This window comes from Acipenser ruthenus, chromosome 29 (assembly GCF_902713425.1).
Source record: "Acipenser ruthenus chromosome 29, fAciRut3.2 maternal haplotype, whole genome shotgun sequence".
Classification (NCBI taxonomy): Eukaryota; Metazoa; Chordata; class Actinopteri; order Acipenseriformes; family Acipenseridae; genus Acipenser; species Acipenser ruthenus.
The window spans coordinates 15,427,580-15,446,215 of record NC_081217.1 but is presented as its reverse complement, the minus strand read 5'-3'; the positions used below and the strand labels follow the sequence as shown (position 1 = coordinate 15,446,215).

General features: G+C 41.4%; 1 protein-coding gene across 2 annotated transcripts in view; it reads right to left on the bottom strand.

Moving 5' to 3' along the window:
• LOC117964471 (TBC1 domain family member 22B-like) overlaps positions 1–18,636 on the bottom strand; it is a 167,368-nt gene that overhangs the window by 24,895 nt on the left and 123,837 nt on the right. For both annotated transcript variants that reach the window (XM_034908012.2, XM_034908013.2), the window contains 2 exons: positions 14,461–14,536; positions 11,347–11,474 (listed from right to left, as the gene is read on the bottom strand). In XM_034908012.2, coding sequence (XP_034763903.2) covers positions 11,347–11,474; positions 14,461–14,536 — 204 coding nt within the window. The remainder of the gene's footprint in view (positions 1–11,346; positions 11,475–14,460; positions 14,537–18,636) is intronic.

Genomic DNA, 18,636 nt, shown 5'->3' with positions numbered 1-18,636 from the left:
GTAGTTTATCTGGAACATGCCAAAAGGTGTTTCCAATCAGCAGAAATACAGAGGAAAACTACAACTCCAGTCAAACACGCATGTCAACAACACTGGCTTCAAATAACTTTGATTTAATGGGGACTATTTTTTGTCTACCTTCCCTCGTTTTGCTCCTCCAATTAAAACCAAGGATCAGACTAGGTCATCTGCCATTGCTATCACTGTACTGTGTGTGGTTAGAACACATAGGAGTTTGTAACGGAGGCTTGCCTCCTCTGATGAAAACAAATATCTGGGCTCCTCCAATTAAAACCTGTGCTTAGATAAAAATGTGGTGTATGTAAAGAATGGTTTTCACCTGGTGTTCTGCACCCTCTCTCAAATTAGCACTTAGCCATCATGAATCAATTTAAATGATATTGAAATGTATTCAAATGAGGAAAAGAGCATGAATTGGGTTGGGATCTGGAATACTAAGCGGGCGCAAATGTTATAATGAGATGTAAGGATTTATTGACCCTCCAAAAACGGCTGACAATGTGCAACCCATTGTAGAAGTGAGTAATTTAATTAATTTAATTATTAATTTCTTAGCAGACGCCCTTAACCAGGGCGACTGACAATTGTTACAAGATATCACATTATTTTTACATACAATTACATTATTTTTATTTTTTTTGTACACATTATTACATTATTTTTTACATACAATTACCCATTTATACAGTTGGGTTTTTACTGGAGCAATCTAGGTAAAGTACCTTCCTCAAGGGTACAGCAGCAGTGTCCCCCACCTGGGATTGAACCCACGACCCTCCGGTCAAGATTCCAGAGCCCTAACCACTACTCCACACTGCTGCCCATAATTAAGAGCTGTATAAAACCTTTTATTTTCTTTTCTGCGCGCTACAGGACTTTTGGCCCTTCCTCTGACATTTTTTTTGTTTGGTTTGATTTTCGTGCTCCACAAATCTCATACAGTGTCTACTGCTCTCTGTACTCCTAACTCCCCTCACCTCCGGGCTGTAAGTAAACACCCCAATGCATAGGCAGTGCTCATTGAGACCCTCATTATCATTTTATGTGTCTGTTGAGTAAATTGCATTGTCCGCTAGGCAATTTGGATTTTGCAGCCACACTGCGGCTATCAGGCATGCAAAAGTAGACAACTCCCTTTACATTCTTTTCACAATCTACCAATTCAATAAACCCCTTTGGTCTGAGCTGAAAAGGTGTTTTCCCCCAAATGCATCACTGCCTCCCTCTGAGCGGAGTGTTCAGTGTCAGAATGAATGAAGCCTGGTGCATACCGCTTCCTTTCTTATTACAAAAATGAGAATCAACAGGCCCAGCTAGCAATAAATACAGCACAGTGAACAGCAGTCCATTACTTTGATTCATGCTGTTATTTACAGCGATGGAGCTTTATGCCATTCTGCATTGATCGTTAGCAAAGCAACCATTAGGACACGTCTTTCATTTCATCAAAGTAACAGTGTGTGAGTACAGCTGTGGCACAGGACACATGGGCGTCCATATTCCCATGTGCTCAATAAAATGCTACAACGTGGATCCTCAAATACAGTTTACATTTACAAATGTATACACGTTTCATTACAAGACCTTAAAAACAGACATAACCTATTTTGTATCCCTATGTATCGAAAATCCAACAACATCAAATGCAATTATTAGTTCTGTTGACTATCATGCAGCAAACCAGGGTGTTTCCTCCAAAGGCTCTTTGCACTGGCAGAATACATCCCCAGGTACTATACAGTGTGCTCCACTAAGACACACAGCTCTTCAGAGGACTTCATGAATGGTATAAAAAAGGGATATCAACCATTTAAACTGTATAAAACATAACAATGAAAAAATAGATTTCCACAAGAACACATTTTTTTTCCCAAAAGCTATATATAAACCTTTGCAACTGCTGCAGATTTCCAGGCAACAGAAATAAAAGAATATGCTGTAAAGAACTGTTTGACTGAATGGTTAAGGAGTCCTGGAAAAGTAACAGGGAAATAAAAATGAGAGTGAAGCGACTGGCATACTCGGAGACCCCTGCCAACAGGACGCATCAATGATGCATCGGCTGCCTTGGCTCATCCCCCTCGGGGGCTCGACTCCTGCAGCTTCCTGGAGAGCCACTGTGTTTATCGCTAATCATTTTCCTATTTCCTCCACAAGAACAAAATATATCACAGGGGTGAACACCAATTTATAACCTACCGAAACCACCAGAGACTGTGATGAAATAAAGCAGCCACAGTACAAGGGATGACTGAGAAGCGGACAGAACATTTAACAGAGGAAAAAAATATTCAACTAATAAAACACAAAAACCTGCACCCTCTTGTAAGCAAGAACAACAGATATCTGTGCATGAGAAGTGTGCACGAACATTGGGCTCAGCTTACTCTTATTGAGAGCTGCTCTCCTTGCGTGATCTCATTTCCTCCAGCACGGTGAGGGCGTGGCTATGGAGGACCCACACTGCAGGTGGCACCTCCACACCACTGTGTCTCAGGTCATTCTAGAAGTCAGCAGAGCTTGTTTGGTCACTATGCTTTTCTGTTGATTACAGTGCTCTGTAGGGACATGCATGGATTATGCAAACCGTGCCTCTAAGCTCTCTAATATTGAACGGAATCTGAATGATTTCAATTCACACTGTGCCGATTGTGCAAACAAATTATTTTCCCTCTTGGTGGATTAGTGTTAATTAGATGAATGGCTGAAGGTGTCTGTTAATTGGCAGTGTAACCCTTTAAAAGGAAAAGTACAGCACCACAAAATCACTTTTGAGCCGTACGCACATTATTTCAAAATCATCAGCACTTGTGCACAATCTCTTTAAGAATTCAATAGAACAAAAGAAAATATTTAAGAATTCTCATGCATCCCAGGTATAGCTTGAACTAGTGGCTATTTATTCTAGAACCTGCGACTGTAGCCAATCCTGTCAGCGTTAATGTTTAGATATACAGAACCCTTGCAAAATCATATCTAAAACCGCAGCACCAGACCAAAAGATATAACACAGGCAGCACCGAGCTCTCTCAAGTGGAACCAACACAAAGTGAATTTGACTGAGAGTGTACGAGTTTCACCCACTTCTCATATAAACCAAAATATTTTCTCTGCCTCCCCCTCAAGAGTTCATCTGTTCAAGGGGCTCACCAGGCCAGTACTCCAAACTTCATTATACTTCAACTGCATGTCATTCCCTGTAATAAGGAATATATACTGTATTACATGCCTTTGTCAAGGGAAAGTGTGTTTGAAAAGAAACAGTGGAGGTACTTACAGACTTTGGATGTCATGGCAACCACACTCATTTATTTTCTATTTAAATCTATTAATGTGATTGTGATGTCATTCACCACATACTGTAGGTGATGATGTAATGATCTACTGTTCCTTTCTGTTTAAACCTTCAGGCATCCTGGTACTGAGTTTATTTATCCATTTATTTTCTTTTAGTCTTCTATATTGTACATTGTCTATTTTTTTTTAAGAGAGTACTTTTTTTCTCTATTTGCGATTTCAATTTTGCCTTTACAAATGTATTTGTAACTTACATGTGCTCTTACAGATTTTAATGTCCTGTAGTGTACTATGTACCAAAATGTCAGCTAAATTTGCATCCCTTCTAAAAGCCACAATCGGCGCTTTCGGGAATATTCTTTCTATTTTCTCTGAATTATGAAAGCGTAAATGCTTCCAAACTATGTTTGAAATGTTGGGTAATAATTTAGAATATGTAATTATTAATGGTACTCTTTTAACCTTCTTTTTCCTTTTCTTATATTCAAGTAGTTCATTTCTATTGAGTTTGTCAACTTTTCTCAATAATCTGTTCTTCATATCCCCTTTTTTAAGATTTATTTTTAATTCCTTTCTCTGTTTTTTATAGTCATTTTCATCAGAACAATACAGAACATACCTTTCTCGGTATGTGCATGCTCTTTATTTGTTTCCCATCTGTCTTTTGCAGGAACTTTAATCCCACAGTGGCTATTGCCTGCTGAGCAGGTTGTTTAGTGAAACCTTTCAATGCTAGCGTTATTCATCAGACAGCCCCTGTGGTACTCTCAGCTTCACCAGCTCCCCGTCACCTCTAAAACACTCATTCTCTTGTTATCACTGTTCCTCGCGAGGGGCGGGAGGGCTTTTGCAGCAAAAAGGCACTGCCGGAATACTAAGCAGCTTCACAAGGCACAATCACGTATTTATATCCAGCTTCCCTAGGGGCAAGAATCTCCCATTTACCTGAACAACTGTATACAAACAAACACCACAATAACTAGAACTCATTCAAAACCACGACTTCCCACGTCACTCTACACTGAACTTGCTCAGCAAACTGGTTGTATCTCTTTTCTTTCTTCACTCATGTCTTCATTACAATCTCGGTGGCAGGCTATATCAAATTGCCATGGTCGTTTATAACAGCCCTCAACTTTTGCAGAGGATACTGCCTCCAATTAGCCAGTGATGATGCCTTGTACATCTGTTTTATTGGTGCCCCTAGCATCATTCACTCAAGTGTAACTCCTGCATGCATCTCTGCATGTGTGAGTGTGTGTACATGTTTCTACATGAACCTTAATCGGACAGGTAGACTCTGCTGTGTCATTACTAAGGCCAGTGTTTGCTTTTTATTCCACCTCCTCAAATTTCAGATTTTTAGCTTGACTTTAATGCATTTTCTATCCTTTATTGAATTGGTCTGTTTCAATTTCCAGAAAACACTATCCCCCTCTTCAAACCTGCCACAAGCACTCTCCCTCAGCTGCTGGAGCACTGAACTGTAATAAAACTGAGGGGCACAAATTAACTTCAGCTGGTGATGCGATTTGTCCAACCGCTGCCTATTTATTAAAGCAGGGGTTAGACACACACACACACACATGCACACACACCCACAAACACTGGCAGACAAAAGAGCAAAACAGCTTTAAAACGGATGGCTGTTTGTTTGATAATTAGTAGGGGATGGCGTCAACTGTCTTGAATAGCTCTTTGCATGGTTTTTGCTTCTCTGAACAGCGTAAAGTACATTGATAAATTGTATTATGATGCTAATTGTTTGCAAACGGAATGTCTGTGAGAGGCACTTGAGCACACAGCTGGACCCATCACAAGTATCGTGCTTTCTTCCAAAAATACGCCTACCAGAATCCTTGGCCGACTCACTGGATCTTCGGCAGCTCAGTGTGCAGAATCATGAAGTGCCAGCACCAGTGAGGTGAAACATGGCACTTCACAAAAACGTTTCTATTCTGCGCCTCTCAGCCCATCTTACAGCCCACAGCCAGGCATGCTAATCACAGCTGTACAGTGGCTGTGCAATCACTGTGAAGGGGAGGCATTAAAGATTTGAGCACAGCAGTACTGCTTCCGTCTGTTCTGCAGGAGGAACACAAACAACTCCTCGCTTCTTCATCAGGGCAAAACTGGGCCAATCCCAGCAACACATCCTTGGTAGCCGAATGCATGCAGTAGTAAATGGGGGCTTTTACAGTTTTTAGCCTTTTTAACCTAACAAATAAGTGTTTTTATCTATTTTATTTGCTTATTTTTGTAATTTTGTGTTTCATCATTCTTATTAATTTCCTGTTTTCTTCAATTGTTTTTTCTATTATTATTTAATGATATTATTTGTTACTTTGTTCATTTGACTTCTTGATATTGTGTACTTCTTTCAGTTTTAACAGACATGTAAATCAGATACTGTGGTATGAAAGGCACTATATAAATAAAATACATTAAAACTGAAATTGGATAGGCAAGTTCCATCATGAAGAATAGGAATATTAGGAGGAATATATAGAAAGCCAGGTAAGTTCTGTAATCATGAAGGCGTCCCTAACAGCACCTCTCTGTACTAATACATGTCAGTGTAGCAGCCCTGTATGTATTCCTGAGATCTTGCTTTACAATTTGAAAGCAAATGGAGAGTATTCTAGAATTTAAATAAATGGCTGTATTATTTGTTTTGTATTATCTTATCATACTGGAGTAAATAAAGAAATATCCATATACACAATAGCAAAGTGCTTGTTTTAAAATCCGCCCCCAAGTTAATGAAATGATCTGTTAAAGATTAGAAACCGCATGGATTACTGTAACTCCTACACATGCACGAAACACATTGATTATACAGCAGATAGCAGTGCAATGAATATGGACAGAAAGAAGATTAATGGTCAGGAACTGCATAAGGTAACCTTTTCTATCTCGTGTCACTCCCCCCCCAAACCCCCCTCCAACAAAAATGTTGTTTCGTAGTGTCAAAATGTAACAAAGGAATCCTCAACATACATGTTACAAACATACAGTGCACAAATACTCTGATCCTTTATGATAGATCCGTTTGCAAAGGATACAAAAACACACACAATCCACTGCGTCTGGGAAATCTGTATCTTGAAACACAAAAAAAGAGGTGGAAATACACAACAGTGCAGGCTTGTTGCAGCCGCATGCTTCACTATGAAGGTTGAATGTATTACTGTGACACCTTCATTGTGTTGAATCAGAACTGCTTCTGAAGAGATTCAGCTGCCACTTGTGTTTCAGAATGCATTGATAAGCATCTATAACCATTTAAATACAGGCGCTGACAAGGGTTAACAGGGGATAGCAGGTCAGTACGATTTTATTACAGTGGACCCCGCTTAAATCAGGACACCTCGGGATACTAAAAATATCACGAATAACGACTGTCCCCATTTGAGAAGACCTTAGTCACACTTTTTACACATGCTTCTAAATGAAAAGAAATTACATCACATTATGATTACATGTTAAATACATAATTTAAAATAAGAGTCCAAATGAATTGTTGTTTGTTTTCTAAATAAGAAAATAAGAAAGTCTACAAACAAGAGGAGGCCATTCAGCCCATCTTGCTTGTTTGGTTGTTAGTAGCTTATTGATCCCAGAATCTCATCAAACAGCTTCTTGAAGGATCCCAGGGTGTCAGCTTCAACAACATTACTGGGGAGTTGATTCCAGACCCTTACAATTCTCTGTGTAAAAAAAGTGCCTCCTATTTTCTGTTCTGAATGCCCCTTTATCTAATCTCCATTTGTGACCCCTGGTCCTTGTTTCTTTTTTCAGGTCAAAAAAGTTCCCTGGGTCGACATTGTCAATACCTTTTAGAATTTTGAATGCTTGAATCAGATCACCGCATAGTCTTCTTTGTTCAAGACTGAATAATAATAATAATAATAATAATTATTTTAGCCTGTCTGCATACGACATGCCTTGAAATGAAAAAGAATGAAATCACATGTTATCACAAGGCGAGGCACCTGCGATGTTGACACACCAATTCCAGCTCCTTCAGGAGTTCAATGTGGCTTACACATGTCACAGCGCAATCACGTACTCACTGCACTGCGCTACACGGACCCGTCTCTATTCATCATTTGAAAATACTATATCTCAATTAAAAGAAGTGACATCTCACTTAAACAACATAAACAGCATCGGGAAGAACCGTCTCCCAGAGTTGTATCCCACTTAAGCAGAAATCCCGATTATCAATATCCCGATTAGGTCGCGCCGACTGTATAATCACTGTGATAGTGGGAGGCTTCTTGTTATGTTATAAAGTCAATTCCTGTATAAAGTTTATTAACATGCTTTAGTTACATGTTTTATCTTGGTATGTTTTGAATATTAGTATGCATCATTTTTATAACATATTTATATATGATCATTATAGCAGATAAAGTGTTTTCTAATATTGTGCCATTTTTTTTGCAGGGTGGAGTTAGGGGTTAATGAGATCAGCCCTTTTTCTGCTGAAGTGCAGAAGGGCCGCAGGGGCGACACAAGTCCTCCGTGGAAGAACAGCTTGTTAAATGTTAAATGAGACAGTTGCTCCTTATAATCCTGTAAATCTCTTGGAAGGGTTAATCAAACTGTTTTCCTGGCAGATTGTAACAATAACTGGCCCAGAAATAATACCATCTTGTTTGGCTTCTACATCCCCTCTTCTGTACGCTCCTGTATATTTGTACGGACGAAACCCTGGTCATAGCAGAAATAAAGAAAGGCTGGAGGAATAATGGCTTTGAAGGGAATGATTAAGCTCAATTAAGTGCTTTGAGTTCTATTGATTTTCTTTCTTTTGCACAGTAGCAGCCTCTCTTTACGCAACTTGTGGGAAAATACTATGGCTGCCATAGTGAATTAAAAACATTAATATACTATTTTAAAGGGAAATGCCTCCACTTTAGTGATGCAAACAGATGGTGACAGGCGTACAGATGCATCTCTATCTAGGTCCTATGAAAGGTTACCCGTGTCTATACTCAGCTTGCAGAAATCACCACGTTGACCCTCTCCTCCTGCACTCCCTGGCATGTCAGAGGCTGCTTTCAGCTATAGATTTTATTGGCTGATTCTATTATTTATTTATTTTTGGTGAATGGTACTTGGTGTAACAACAAGATTGAATAAAAACTGTTTTATTTCTGCTTTCACTGTAGAAAACTGACCTATGAATAGTTCCAAACCGAGAATCAATGAAATAGCAAGCTCTAAAATGCAATGCAGCTGTACTTTTTGTGCATTAGCTTTCCCCCAAAAATATGTTTTTTATGTAGGTGCACAGAGAGTCCCCCATGAGGACTGCCTGTAATTACACCATATGGAGCTAGCTGTTGTCTGTCTGAAAGATGGGTTACACAGGATCAATCACTGTTTACTTAATGCCTCTAAAGTATGTTCTCAAGAAGTAATTCAGCTTCACACCTTCTTTCAGTAGGAAACAGGCAGGAAAGGGGTGGAAAGGGGTTCTGGAGTTTACCTTGGGACGGGGCAGCAGTGTGGAGTAGTGGTTAGAGCTCTGGACTCTTGACCAGAGGGTTGTGGGTTCAATCCCCGATGGGGGACACTGCTGTTGTACCCTTGAGCAAGATACTTTACCTAGATTGCTCCAGTAAAAACCCAGCTGTATAAATGGATAATTGTATAATTGTGAAAAATAATGTGATATCTGTATAATGTGATATCTTGTAACAATTGTAAGTCGCCCTGAATAAGGGTGTCTGCTAAGAAATAAATAATAATAATAATAATAAAAAGAAGAATGGAAAGAGGTTCTGGAGATTACTTTGGGAAAGAGGAGTGGAAAAAGGTTCTGGAGATTACTTTGGGAAAGACAGGCAGGAAATGAGTTCTGGAGATTACCTTGGGAAAGACAGGAGCTTTAAGTATTGTGTGAACACAACATTTCATTACAGGGAGAAATGCAATTTTAAAAAAAAACAATCCCTTCATTTTCTGCTTCTACAGCAGACAATGATTCACCTGCTGATAAAATATTTGGTTGAGGCTGAATTAAGAACAATTCTCTTGCTTTGCAAAGCACTGAGACAGAGATAACAGAGAAACAAAGATATATACAGTATGTCTATCATCTGAGACCCGTTTCATCTGACCTCATGGGCAATACACAAAGTACGGAAACCTGATAAAAGGGAGGACTTTTGCTGATGTTCCAGTAGTGAATGTGTGTGTGTAAATGTCAGGACAATATTACCAGCATTACACAATGTGCACAGCGCACCAGCTGGCTCATGTATATCTCAAGCAGGTCTCTTCGGGCTGTGGTTAGTGCTCATCACAATAATACATTATGCCAGGGAATGGAATTAGAATAAAATAGAAACTTCAATTGCTTTTAAATTGCAAAGCTGAAGGAGTGTTTTATATCTTGACCGTTATCTTTCTATGCAAATAAAGGTTATGTAAAGTAAAGCAAAGTGGGTTTTACTTATTAAATGCAATTGTGCATAGGGAGCCATAGCTGCAACCTGCAAAAGACAGTCACATCAGATCATGCATGCAGACACAACATGGTAAACAACAAATAGAAACTGTTTTGATTGGCTTGAAATGATCTTATTTAGTCATTATGTAATCCAAGTCACAAGATTAAAAAAATAAACATACATTGAACACACATACGTAGGGTCCTCTAATACTGGACCACTTTCAGATATGTTAGCTAGAGTTTGTATAATTCATTGGAATCTGAAATGGGATGCCAGAAGACCATGACAAACATTTGTGAAGATGCAATTATTGTGTGTGAAAGACAGACCGACAGACAGACAGACAGACAGCCGTGATCAATGCATAATATAAAGCGCCTAATTATACGTATATGAAAGGCCAGAATGCCTCGAACTGCTAGAAGTAGTGTATTGCTTTCTTATTATTATTACTACTATTCAAGTCCAGGCTGCACCAGTAAATTAGCACCATCAGTAAGTGTAGCAGAAACAGAATGTGGATTTGGCAGATTTGCAAGAAGTATTCTATATTCCCAAAAGGAGGCTTTCACAACCAACCAGATAACAGAGCAATTAGCCACACAGCTTTGCAGAAATCACATTGTGGAGATTAATGTCCTCATTAACATCTTATTTTTCCTTTACCAAGTTCCTTGTTTGTGCTACAATCTTCATGATAAAACTCATTTATCTAGTGCATAACAACAAGTTAGTCTATCCGGAGGTAAGCTTGGCTGATCACCTCATTCCGTGGCTAATTTCTCTCCATGCTTTCACCTTTTTGCTTTGAGCTTTATCAGTATTCAGAAAATGGGACTGTTCTTTAGGAAAGGTAACTGCCAGCTAACTGAGTTGGCCAGAGTCTGAATCACTTGCACAATCTGCAATCTAATTAACTGTATCTGTCCCTTCTGATTTAAAAATAAATGTACACACTACAACATTACTGCATTCCAGGTTTTACTAGGAGCTTGATTACCCACAATGAATAGATAACAAGCTCAGATGAGTCTTTATACACTCACAGCAAAACAAGAAACAGATCAAACTGCTATGCAATAGGAGTAGTATTTCCATCCCTGGCATTGGCATACATTGAATACTAAAGGATTTTGAATTTCCAGTCAGCGTATATCTGTAAATATGATATTTTATTGCAGCACCAAACATTATCAAAGAACAAGGAAAACAGCAGAGCCCTCCTAAGCTTTCTCTAAACTTACTGTATGCCAGTGCTCTACTACCTCTGCAGAGTACTTTTGAAAGAAAAGAGGGATGATGCCCCTGGAAGCTAACACCTGTGCAGCATTTAGACAGGCCCTCTGCAGTTAATTATCATTCAACAATGCAAGCTCTGTGCTGGTTGAAAGCAGGGTTTATGATTAACATTTACCATGGGGGGGGGGTCCTGCATAAGCCTGAAGTTTAGATTCCTTGCAAGTGTTGAAGTCTGTGACTTGAGACTGCCTACATCCGACACACACAATATCCTTCTCTGACAAAACAGAGCCTTTGAAGCCAGCAGGGGTTTCTGTACCTGGTAAGTGTCCCACAGTCTGATGGTACATCGCAGGGGAAGCTCCCTCATTAGCAGGTTATTCATCCACCGGAATGCAAACTGCAGATACTCCACTTCGTACTTCTGGAAGTGATTGTGGACATGCTCTGAAATACAACACAATGACAACTAATAATCAAATCACAATGCAACACTGCACCAAGCCTGCCCCTCCTGTGGACTAGTACAGTTTATGAAGCCCAGGAACGTAAGTTTACAGTGCCGCATCTACAACTGATGTGTATCCTTCTACTGTTTAAAAGACAACAATGAAAATAAACAGCCACCGCATTATTTATTTTTTCTTCCCACTTATTGTATTGCTTTGTCAGCTCAAGCCACCACAGTCAAGTCAAATGGTTAAGATAGACAAGGATGCCGGGCTCCCGAGTGGCGCATCCAGTAAAGGCGCTCCTCGCAAGATGTGCCCTATAGCCTGGAGATCGCTGGTTCGAATCCAGGCTATGTCACAGCTGACCGTGACCGAGAGTTCCTAGGGGGCGGCGCACAATTGGCTGAGCGCTGCCCGGGTAGGGAGGGCTTAGGTCGGCAGGGGAATCCACGGCTCACCGCGCATCAGCGACCCCTGTGGCTGATAGGGCGCCTGTGGCTCTGCAGCGGAGCCGCCAGATCTGTGTTGTCCTCCGGCACTATAGGTCTGGTAGCATTGCTGTGGATCTGCAGTGCGAAAAATGACGGCTTGGAAGGAGCACGTTTCGGAGGACGCGTGTTTCAGCCTCCGTTTCCTGAGTCGGCGGGGGGGTTGCGAGCGGTGAGCCGGGGATACAGATAATAATTGGGCATGCTAAATTGGGGTGGAAACCGGGGTAAAAATAATTGGCGACGACTAAATAAAAAAAAAAAAAAAAAAAAAAAAAGAGAGAGACAAGGATAATGAAGTGTTTCTTACATACTGTTGTATAAACCATTGGAAGGCACGCTGGTTATAGGCAAAATAATGCCTTCTTTTCTATGATGAATAATGCTTTACATGTATTATGAATTGGTGACTCGGTACTATATAATAAGTTTAAAGAGTTTATTTCTTTTGGTTTCAGCAGCAATGTGTTAATTGCAGGTACAGTGCTCCCACTTTATAAGGCAGCCCTTTATACCGCGGAACAGGTTACAAGACCATTACACTAGCACTAGTATTCTCGTTATAAGGCGGAACACAAATAGCACAGTCTCTGAACTATGGCTCCCAACTACAGAGTTATAAAGGGGAAGCACTGTATGTGTTTGTGAGTGCTGCTGTTTACGATCGGGGGGACTGGGAGGGGCCAGCTCTGCTGCATGGTGCTGGACCGAACAGTCTTCTCTCAGCAAAAGGGAACTGCAGTAACTGTTCATTTCATCCCAACACTGATGTTCAGGTTGTTGTCTCCGAGATGTTAAGCATCCCAAATTAAATGCGAAAGGACAGAAGTCGATGATTAACACAATTTGCTCCACCATTTGTTTCCATTTCCTTTCCCTGAGAAGCAAACCAGGTTATGAAAGGTTCTTTATCCAAGACCTCTTGTTCATCAGTTCTCTCTCAGGCACAGATGCTTGGGGCATCCGAATCATAAACACAGGGTGTTACCTTTCCATGTGGGGAGGGGTGTACCCAGCACACTGAGAGGGTTCTATAGTGATATCCAGCACACTGTCTGACAAAGAGAGGGTTCTACAGTGATATCCAGCACACTGTCTGACAAAGAGAGGGTTCTGTAGTGATATCCAGCACACTGTCTGACAAAGAGAGGGTTCTACAGTGATATCCAGCACACTGTCTGACAAAGAGAGGGTTCTATAGTGATATCCAGCAAAGACACAACTGTGTTGCCTGTGAGTTCTGCGAGGCACAGCTTTGGGTTCACTTGGTAAATAAAACCTTTCACGGAAGAGCAAAACCAATCAATTTTAACAGAGCTGCGTGCAACCGAGAGACCGAGAGAAATGAAAGTGGGTACCGATCCGTAGCATATATTTTCAAACAGTGGCCCAAATGCATCCCAACCTTGCTTTGTGACTACTGTTTCATGGGGATAACACAGCATCAACATTCACCTCTGGTCTTACATTTGATAAGTGTGAAGGCAGTAACAAATTGAATCAGGCAGGTGTTCAGGGGTTCACATAAAATTGAATCCTGTGGGCGCTTGAAGCAGTAATTTAGTTTTTATTTTCTCCCCCCAAAGTGTATGATCCTTTTTATAGTGCTGAAGCAGCAATGACAACCAAAAACATTTGATTGTTGGCAAGAGTCTTCGGTCCTCAAATACAGAATCCTGTGTTGTGTGGGTATAATGCCACTGCACTAACTCCCCGACAGACAGCTGCAGTTCAGGAAGGCAACTCTCTGCTCAGATTCAGTGAAAATCAATGTCTTGCCTCCACCCCGCTGGGTCAGAAGACTCTTGTACAACATTCCTTTCTGATTGACACTCCCAGCGACACATCCCGCTTCCACTGCGTTCACATGCTTTCCAATATTATTTCTTGCTTGGCTGGTGGAGAGGGACATGGGAACGGCAGCTATTTATCTGAGTCCAACAGCAGAACTGAAGGCTATCACTGCGCAATTCTGAAAATCAGATATAGTCATATTGAATTTGTGATAGAACCGGGCTATTTACTTGTGTCATGGCATAACAAACGACAGCAGGAACGGCCAACTGGAGAGTGCAAAACTAACAGCAAGGACACCAAGAGACCTACCGAGAGAGGGCAAAACTAACAGCAAGGAAACCAAGAGACCTACCTAGAGAGTGCAAAACTAACAGCAAGGAAACCAAGAGACCTACCGAGAGAGTGCAAAACTAACAGCAAGGACACCAAGAGACCTACCGAGAGAGGGCAAAACTAACAGCAAGGAAATCAAGAGACCTACCTAGAGAGTGCAAAACTAACAGCAAGGAAACCAAGAGACCTACGGAGAGAGGGCAAAAATAACAGCAAGGAAACCAAGAGACCTACTGAGAGAGTGCAAAACTAACAGCAAGGACACCAAGAGACCTACCGAGAGAGGGCAAAACTAACAGCAAGGAAACCAAGAGACTTACCAAGAGAATGCAAAACTAACAGCAAGGAAACCAAGAGACTTACCATCGATTCTGCTCACTAGCTCTTCCAGGGCTTTCACTTTTGTCTGAATTCCTGGCTGAGCAAACGTGTAGTTGTCCTTCAAAAGAAAAACAGAGCACAGAATTTTACTCTACATTAGCATAAACAAAATTGCAGAGTGCAATGGGGTGGTAATGCTAAACCAGTTTGCTAGAGGTGTCTGGCATAAGTAGAGTTGCTATGGTAACTCAGGTTTGAAATGATAAAGCATGTGCAGAAATATATGGAAAAGAAAAATGTGGTAAACAGTTAACCACAGTATCCTTGTTAAATATAGTATGGTCGGTTGCACTTGAATAGAGTAACAGCCGAATCAATCATTTATATTGACAATTAGTAAGATAACAAAAAACAAAGGGCCTCACGCACTAAACGGTGGTAAATTACCTGAAATTCTGCGTGGTAAGAGAAACCCATGCTCCGCGCAAAAAGGAAGGCGTGCCCGCTCTATTCACCAATAGAATAATATGCACGAATAAGGCGAGCTAAATGATTAATTTGCCAGTCATCATAGCACGCAAAATGCTGCACGCCTTACACACCCTATATTTTAGTATATGGGCACTCCAAAGGACAGGTAGTCCGGCTCTCACTTTGTCAGAATAACAGCAACCAAGGAGGCAGCAGCCGGCACCAGCTACATCTTCAATGGGTCTCTGTAGGATGAGGGGAGGTGTTACGCAGATAACTGCATCCCTATAGATTCCTGTATCCCCTTAGATTTGACACCTGCATAGATCAAGATCGCTATATGTGAACGCTTCATGTTTCTGAACAGTATTTACATGTAATCAAGGGTTTAGTGTATTGAGCAACGCAGGAGGCTGAGCGTACTGTAGAAAATCAGTGGTGTTAAATGTGCTGTTTTATTTTGCTACAGAATTAGCATGGTCTTGTTTTCAATATTTGTTGCAAACTGCAGTAGAACTCAATGGCAGTGTTTGAGAACACAGCGGGACTCGGGCACAGGAATATCGCACATCCACGTCCAGCTTCGAAAAACTGCATCTGCACAGGAATCATGCGGGGATACAGAATTCTGCGTAACACCGGGAATGTTTTGCTTTGAGACGGTCAAAGTGGAGAAACAGAAAATAATTAACTGAAAACAAATACTTGTTTGTTCACCTTTATCCCCCTCTGGTTTATTTTGAAGGTACTCTGGTACAGAAAGGTTGGCTGAATATAAATGTGTTTCTTTTAAAGGGATTGCAAGGATGCGGTTTGTTTCTTTTTGATCTTTTAAGAAACTTTAACCTTCCAGCTGCTTCTCCGGCGATTTCGACGTGCTGCACAGGCTAGTCACAATTTGTACAGTACTCACGGTTGTCTTTTCCATGACAAAAATGCTAATGTTTCCAGGGCCGAAATAATTCAGTGTAATTCATGTGTTAAAAGAGCACAACTGTCTCTTGGCCGTTTCGGCAGTACAACGTCATAATGGAAAAATACAGTACATCATGGGATTTTATACAGCACTGTCAATTCCTACAATGCATCTTGCATTGAGAAAGTAACATGTTTGGAATCGGAATAAAGGAAATTATTATGTAATACAGTTCACATGCAGTCATCTTATGGTAAGTTGCATTTTCAGAATCATATCATTATGTACAGTATTACAACACCGTATATTAAAATATTGCCCTTAATCCACAAAACCAACAAAATACATCCCATGTAGCCTTGTCACAAAGACGGCCGGAGTGGGTGGCGTCAGACCAGAAACAGGAACACAAACGACAGAGAGATGTGGATGGTGATGAGCAATGGCTGCACTCAGCGTTTATTAACAGAAAATAAAAGGTTTGAAACACAAAAACACTGGACACGGCACTTGCGCCAAAATAAACAGACATACAAAACGACTAAACGCTAAACAGACGGTGCAGGACAGACAGACGAACAAACACGGTGAGTGAAAACACGTTAACTATTACTTTTACTATTATTATTATTTTACTTCACCTCCGTCTCCAATCCCGTTCTCCACTCGCCGAACACCTAACCCCGACTGCATGCTACGTGTCTCTATATATACTGTTGTGCTGGGATTCAATTACTAATTAATTATTCACTTGAATCCCAGCACGTGAATTAATTCTGTGCAACCCCGTGCTCACATATTACATTTAACCAGCACGTGAAGTGATTTGTGCTCTCCTCGTGCCTAAATACAAATCTACACTTTTTAAATATACGTGAAACACAGACCCGTTTATATCCCGTGTACCAATCTATACACCAACATTAACACACGCACGCAACATACAAATGCACACAGGGACGGGGCACATTGCCACAAGCCTATATTTAACATTCTATTTGTAGTGTTCTGTGGAACACGGGCAATTGTTTATCCTGGAAAAAATTAAATACAGTACCTGAAAGCAGATATACTCGTTTATCATGTTTCCCACACAGCACTAGTTGTGGTCTGCTCTATTTATACTGTGATTTAGACAGACACCCCCTGGTTTCAATAAGCGGTCAATTTAACACGCGCTCAGACACTTAGGAAAGTTCGCGTGCAAAGTCATTTGCCGCTGGTTAGTGAATATAGCAGGTGGACAAAGCCTGTTACAGTGTGGTAAACTGGTTACCGCTGTTTAGTGCATGAGGCCCAAAATCTCTAGTCACATATGTTCTGAGCCTACTCTTGTATAAATAGCAGGAATAGAGGTACACACAGCCAGGGAAGCCTCTACCACCTCCAGGACCATTGTGGACCATCGGTGTATCAGACTGAGGGCTCTCTACAGGGGTTCAGGTAATCTGATCAATTGCCTATCTCTGTTAATACTAGAGGCACGTATTATATCGTAAGCAATAATGTTCAATGCAGAATGTAATGTGGGTATTTGGAACCAATACATGGTAAACATTGTTAATTTTAAACATGGTCTGATCCCATCCTTATAGCATAACTAAGTAGTTAATTCCATGTCATCACCTTACATAAACCTTACAACATTACAGTACAGAAAAGCAATTAAGCTGCGTTGGAAAGATACAACGAAAGCTTCTTCCAGCACAAAACCTACTGCACCTGCTACAACATTCCTACAAAAGAAAAGAAGCATTCTAGCATTTTAACCTAGACCTGTGATTTTAAACAAACTTGTCTTGTAAGTCTTCAAAAGAGGTCGGAGTGGAGGTAACTTACAAAGCACACATCTGAATATATTTTCATGTTAAAAAACTTAAAACCAAGAATCTCAATATTGCTTCCTTGAACCTTGGAAACTGTCTGCTGCTGCCTTCCCCCACTGTGTGAAGCCTTGGTGTACTTCTGGATAGTAACCTCTCCTTTGATGCCCAAATCTCCTCTGTAGTCAAATCCTCCTTCTACCACCTCCAAAACATCTCAAAGGTCCGTCCCTACCTTTCCCTCCCAGATGCAGAGATACTCTGTCATGCATTCATCTCCTCTTGACTCGACTACTGCAACTCTCTCTATGGTGGTCTTCCGTCACGTGCCATAAACCGATTGCAGCTGGTTCAAAATGCCGCTGCTAAGATCCTTACCAGATGTAAAAACCATAATCCCATTACCACCTGTTTTGCCCAGCTGCACTGGTTACCTGTAAAGTTCAGGATTACTTTCAAAATTCTCCTGCTTGCCTACAAGGCCCTTCATCACACAGGTCCAGAGTATCTCTCCAACCTGCTGACCCGCTATGTCCCTGCACGCAAGCCGAGGTCCTCTGACTCTGGGTTGCTTGTTATACCCAAGCAAAAGTGCACCTCACTCTGGGGGGCTCCCGAGTGGCACATCCAGTAAAAGCACTCGCTAGAGTGCAGGATGCGCTCTATAGCCTGGATGTCGCCGGTTTGAGTCCAGGCTATTCCACAGCTGACAGTGGACAGGAGCTCCGAGGGGGCAGCGCTCAATTGGCCGAGCGTCGTCCGGGGGGAGGGAGGGTTAGGTCGGCCAGGGTGTCCTCGGCTCACCGCGCACCAGCGACCCCTGTAGTCTGGCCGGGCGCCTGCGGGCTTGCCTGTAAGCTGCCCAGAGCTGCGTTGTCCTCCGACGCTGTAGCTCTGAGGTGGCTGCACGGTGAGTCTGCAAAGTGTGTAAAGAAGAAGCGGGCGGCTGACGGCACACGCTTCGGAGGACAGCATGTGTTCATCTTCGCCCCTCCCGAGTCAGCGCAG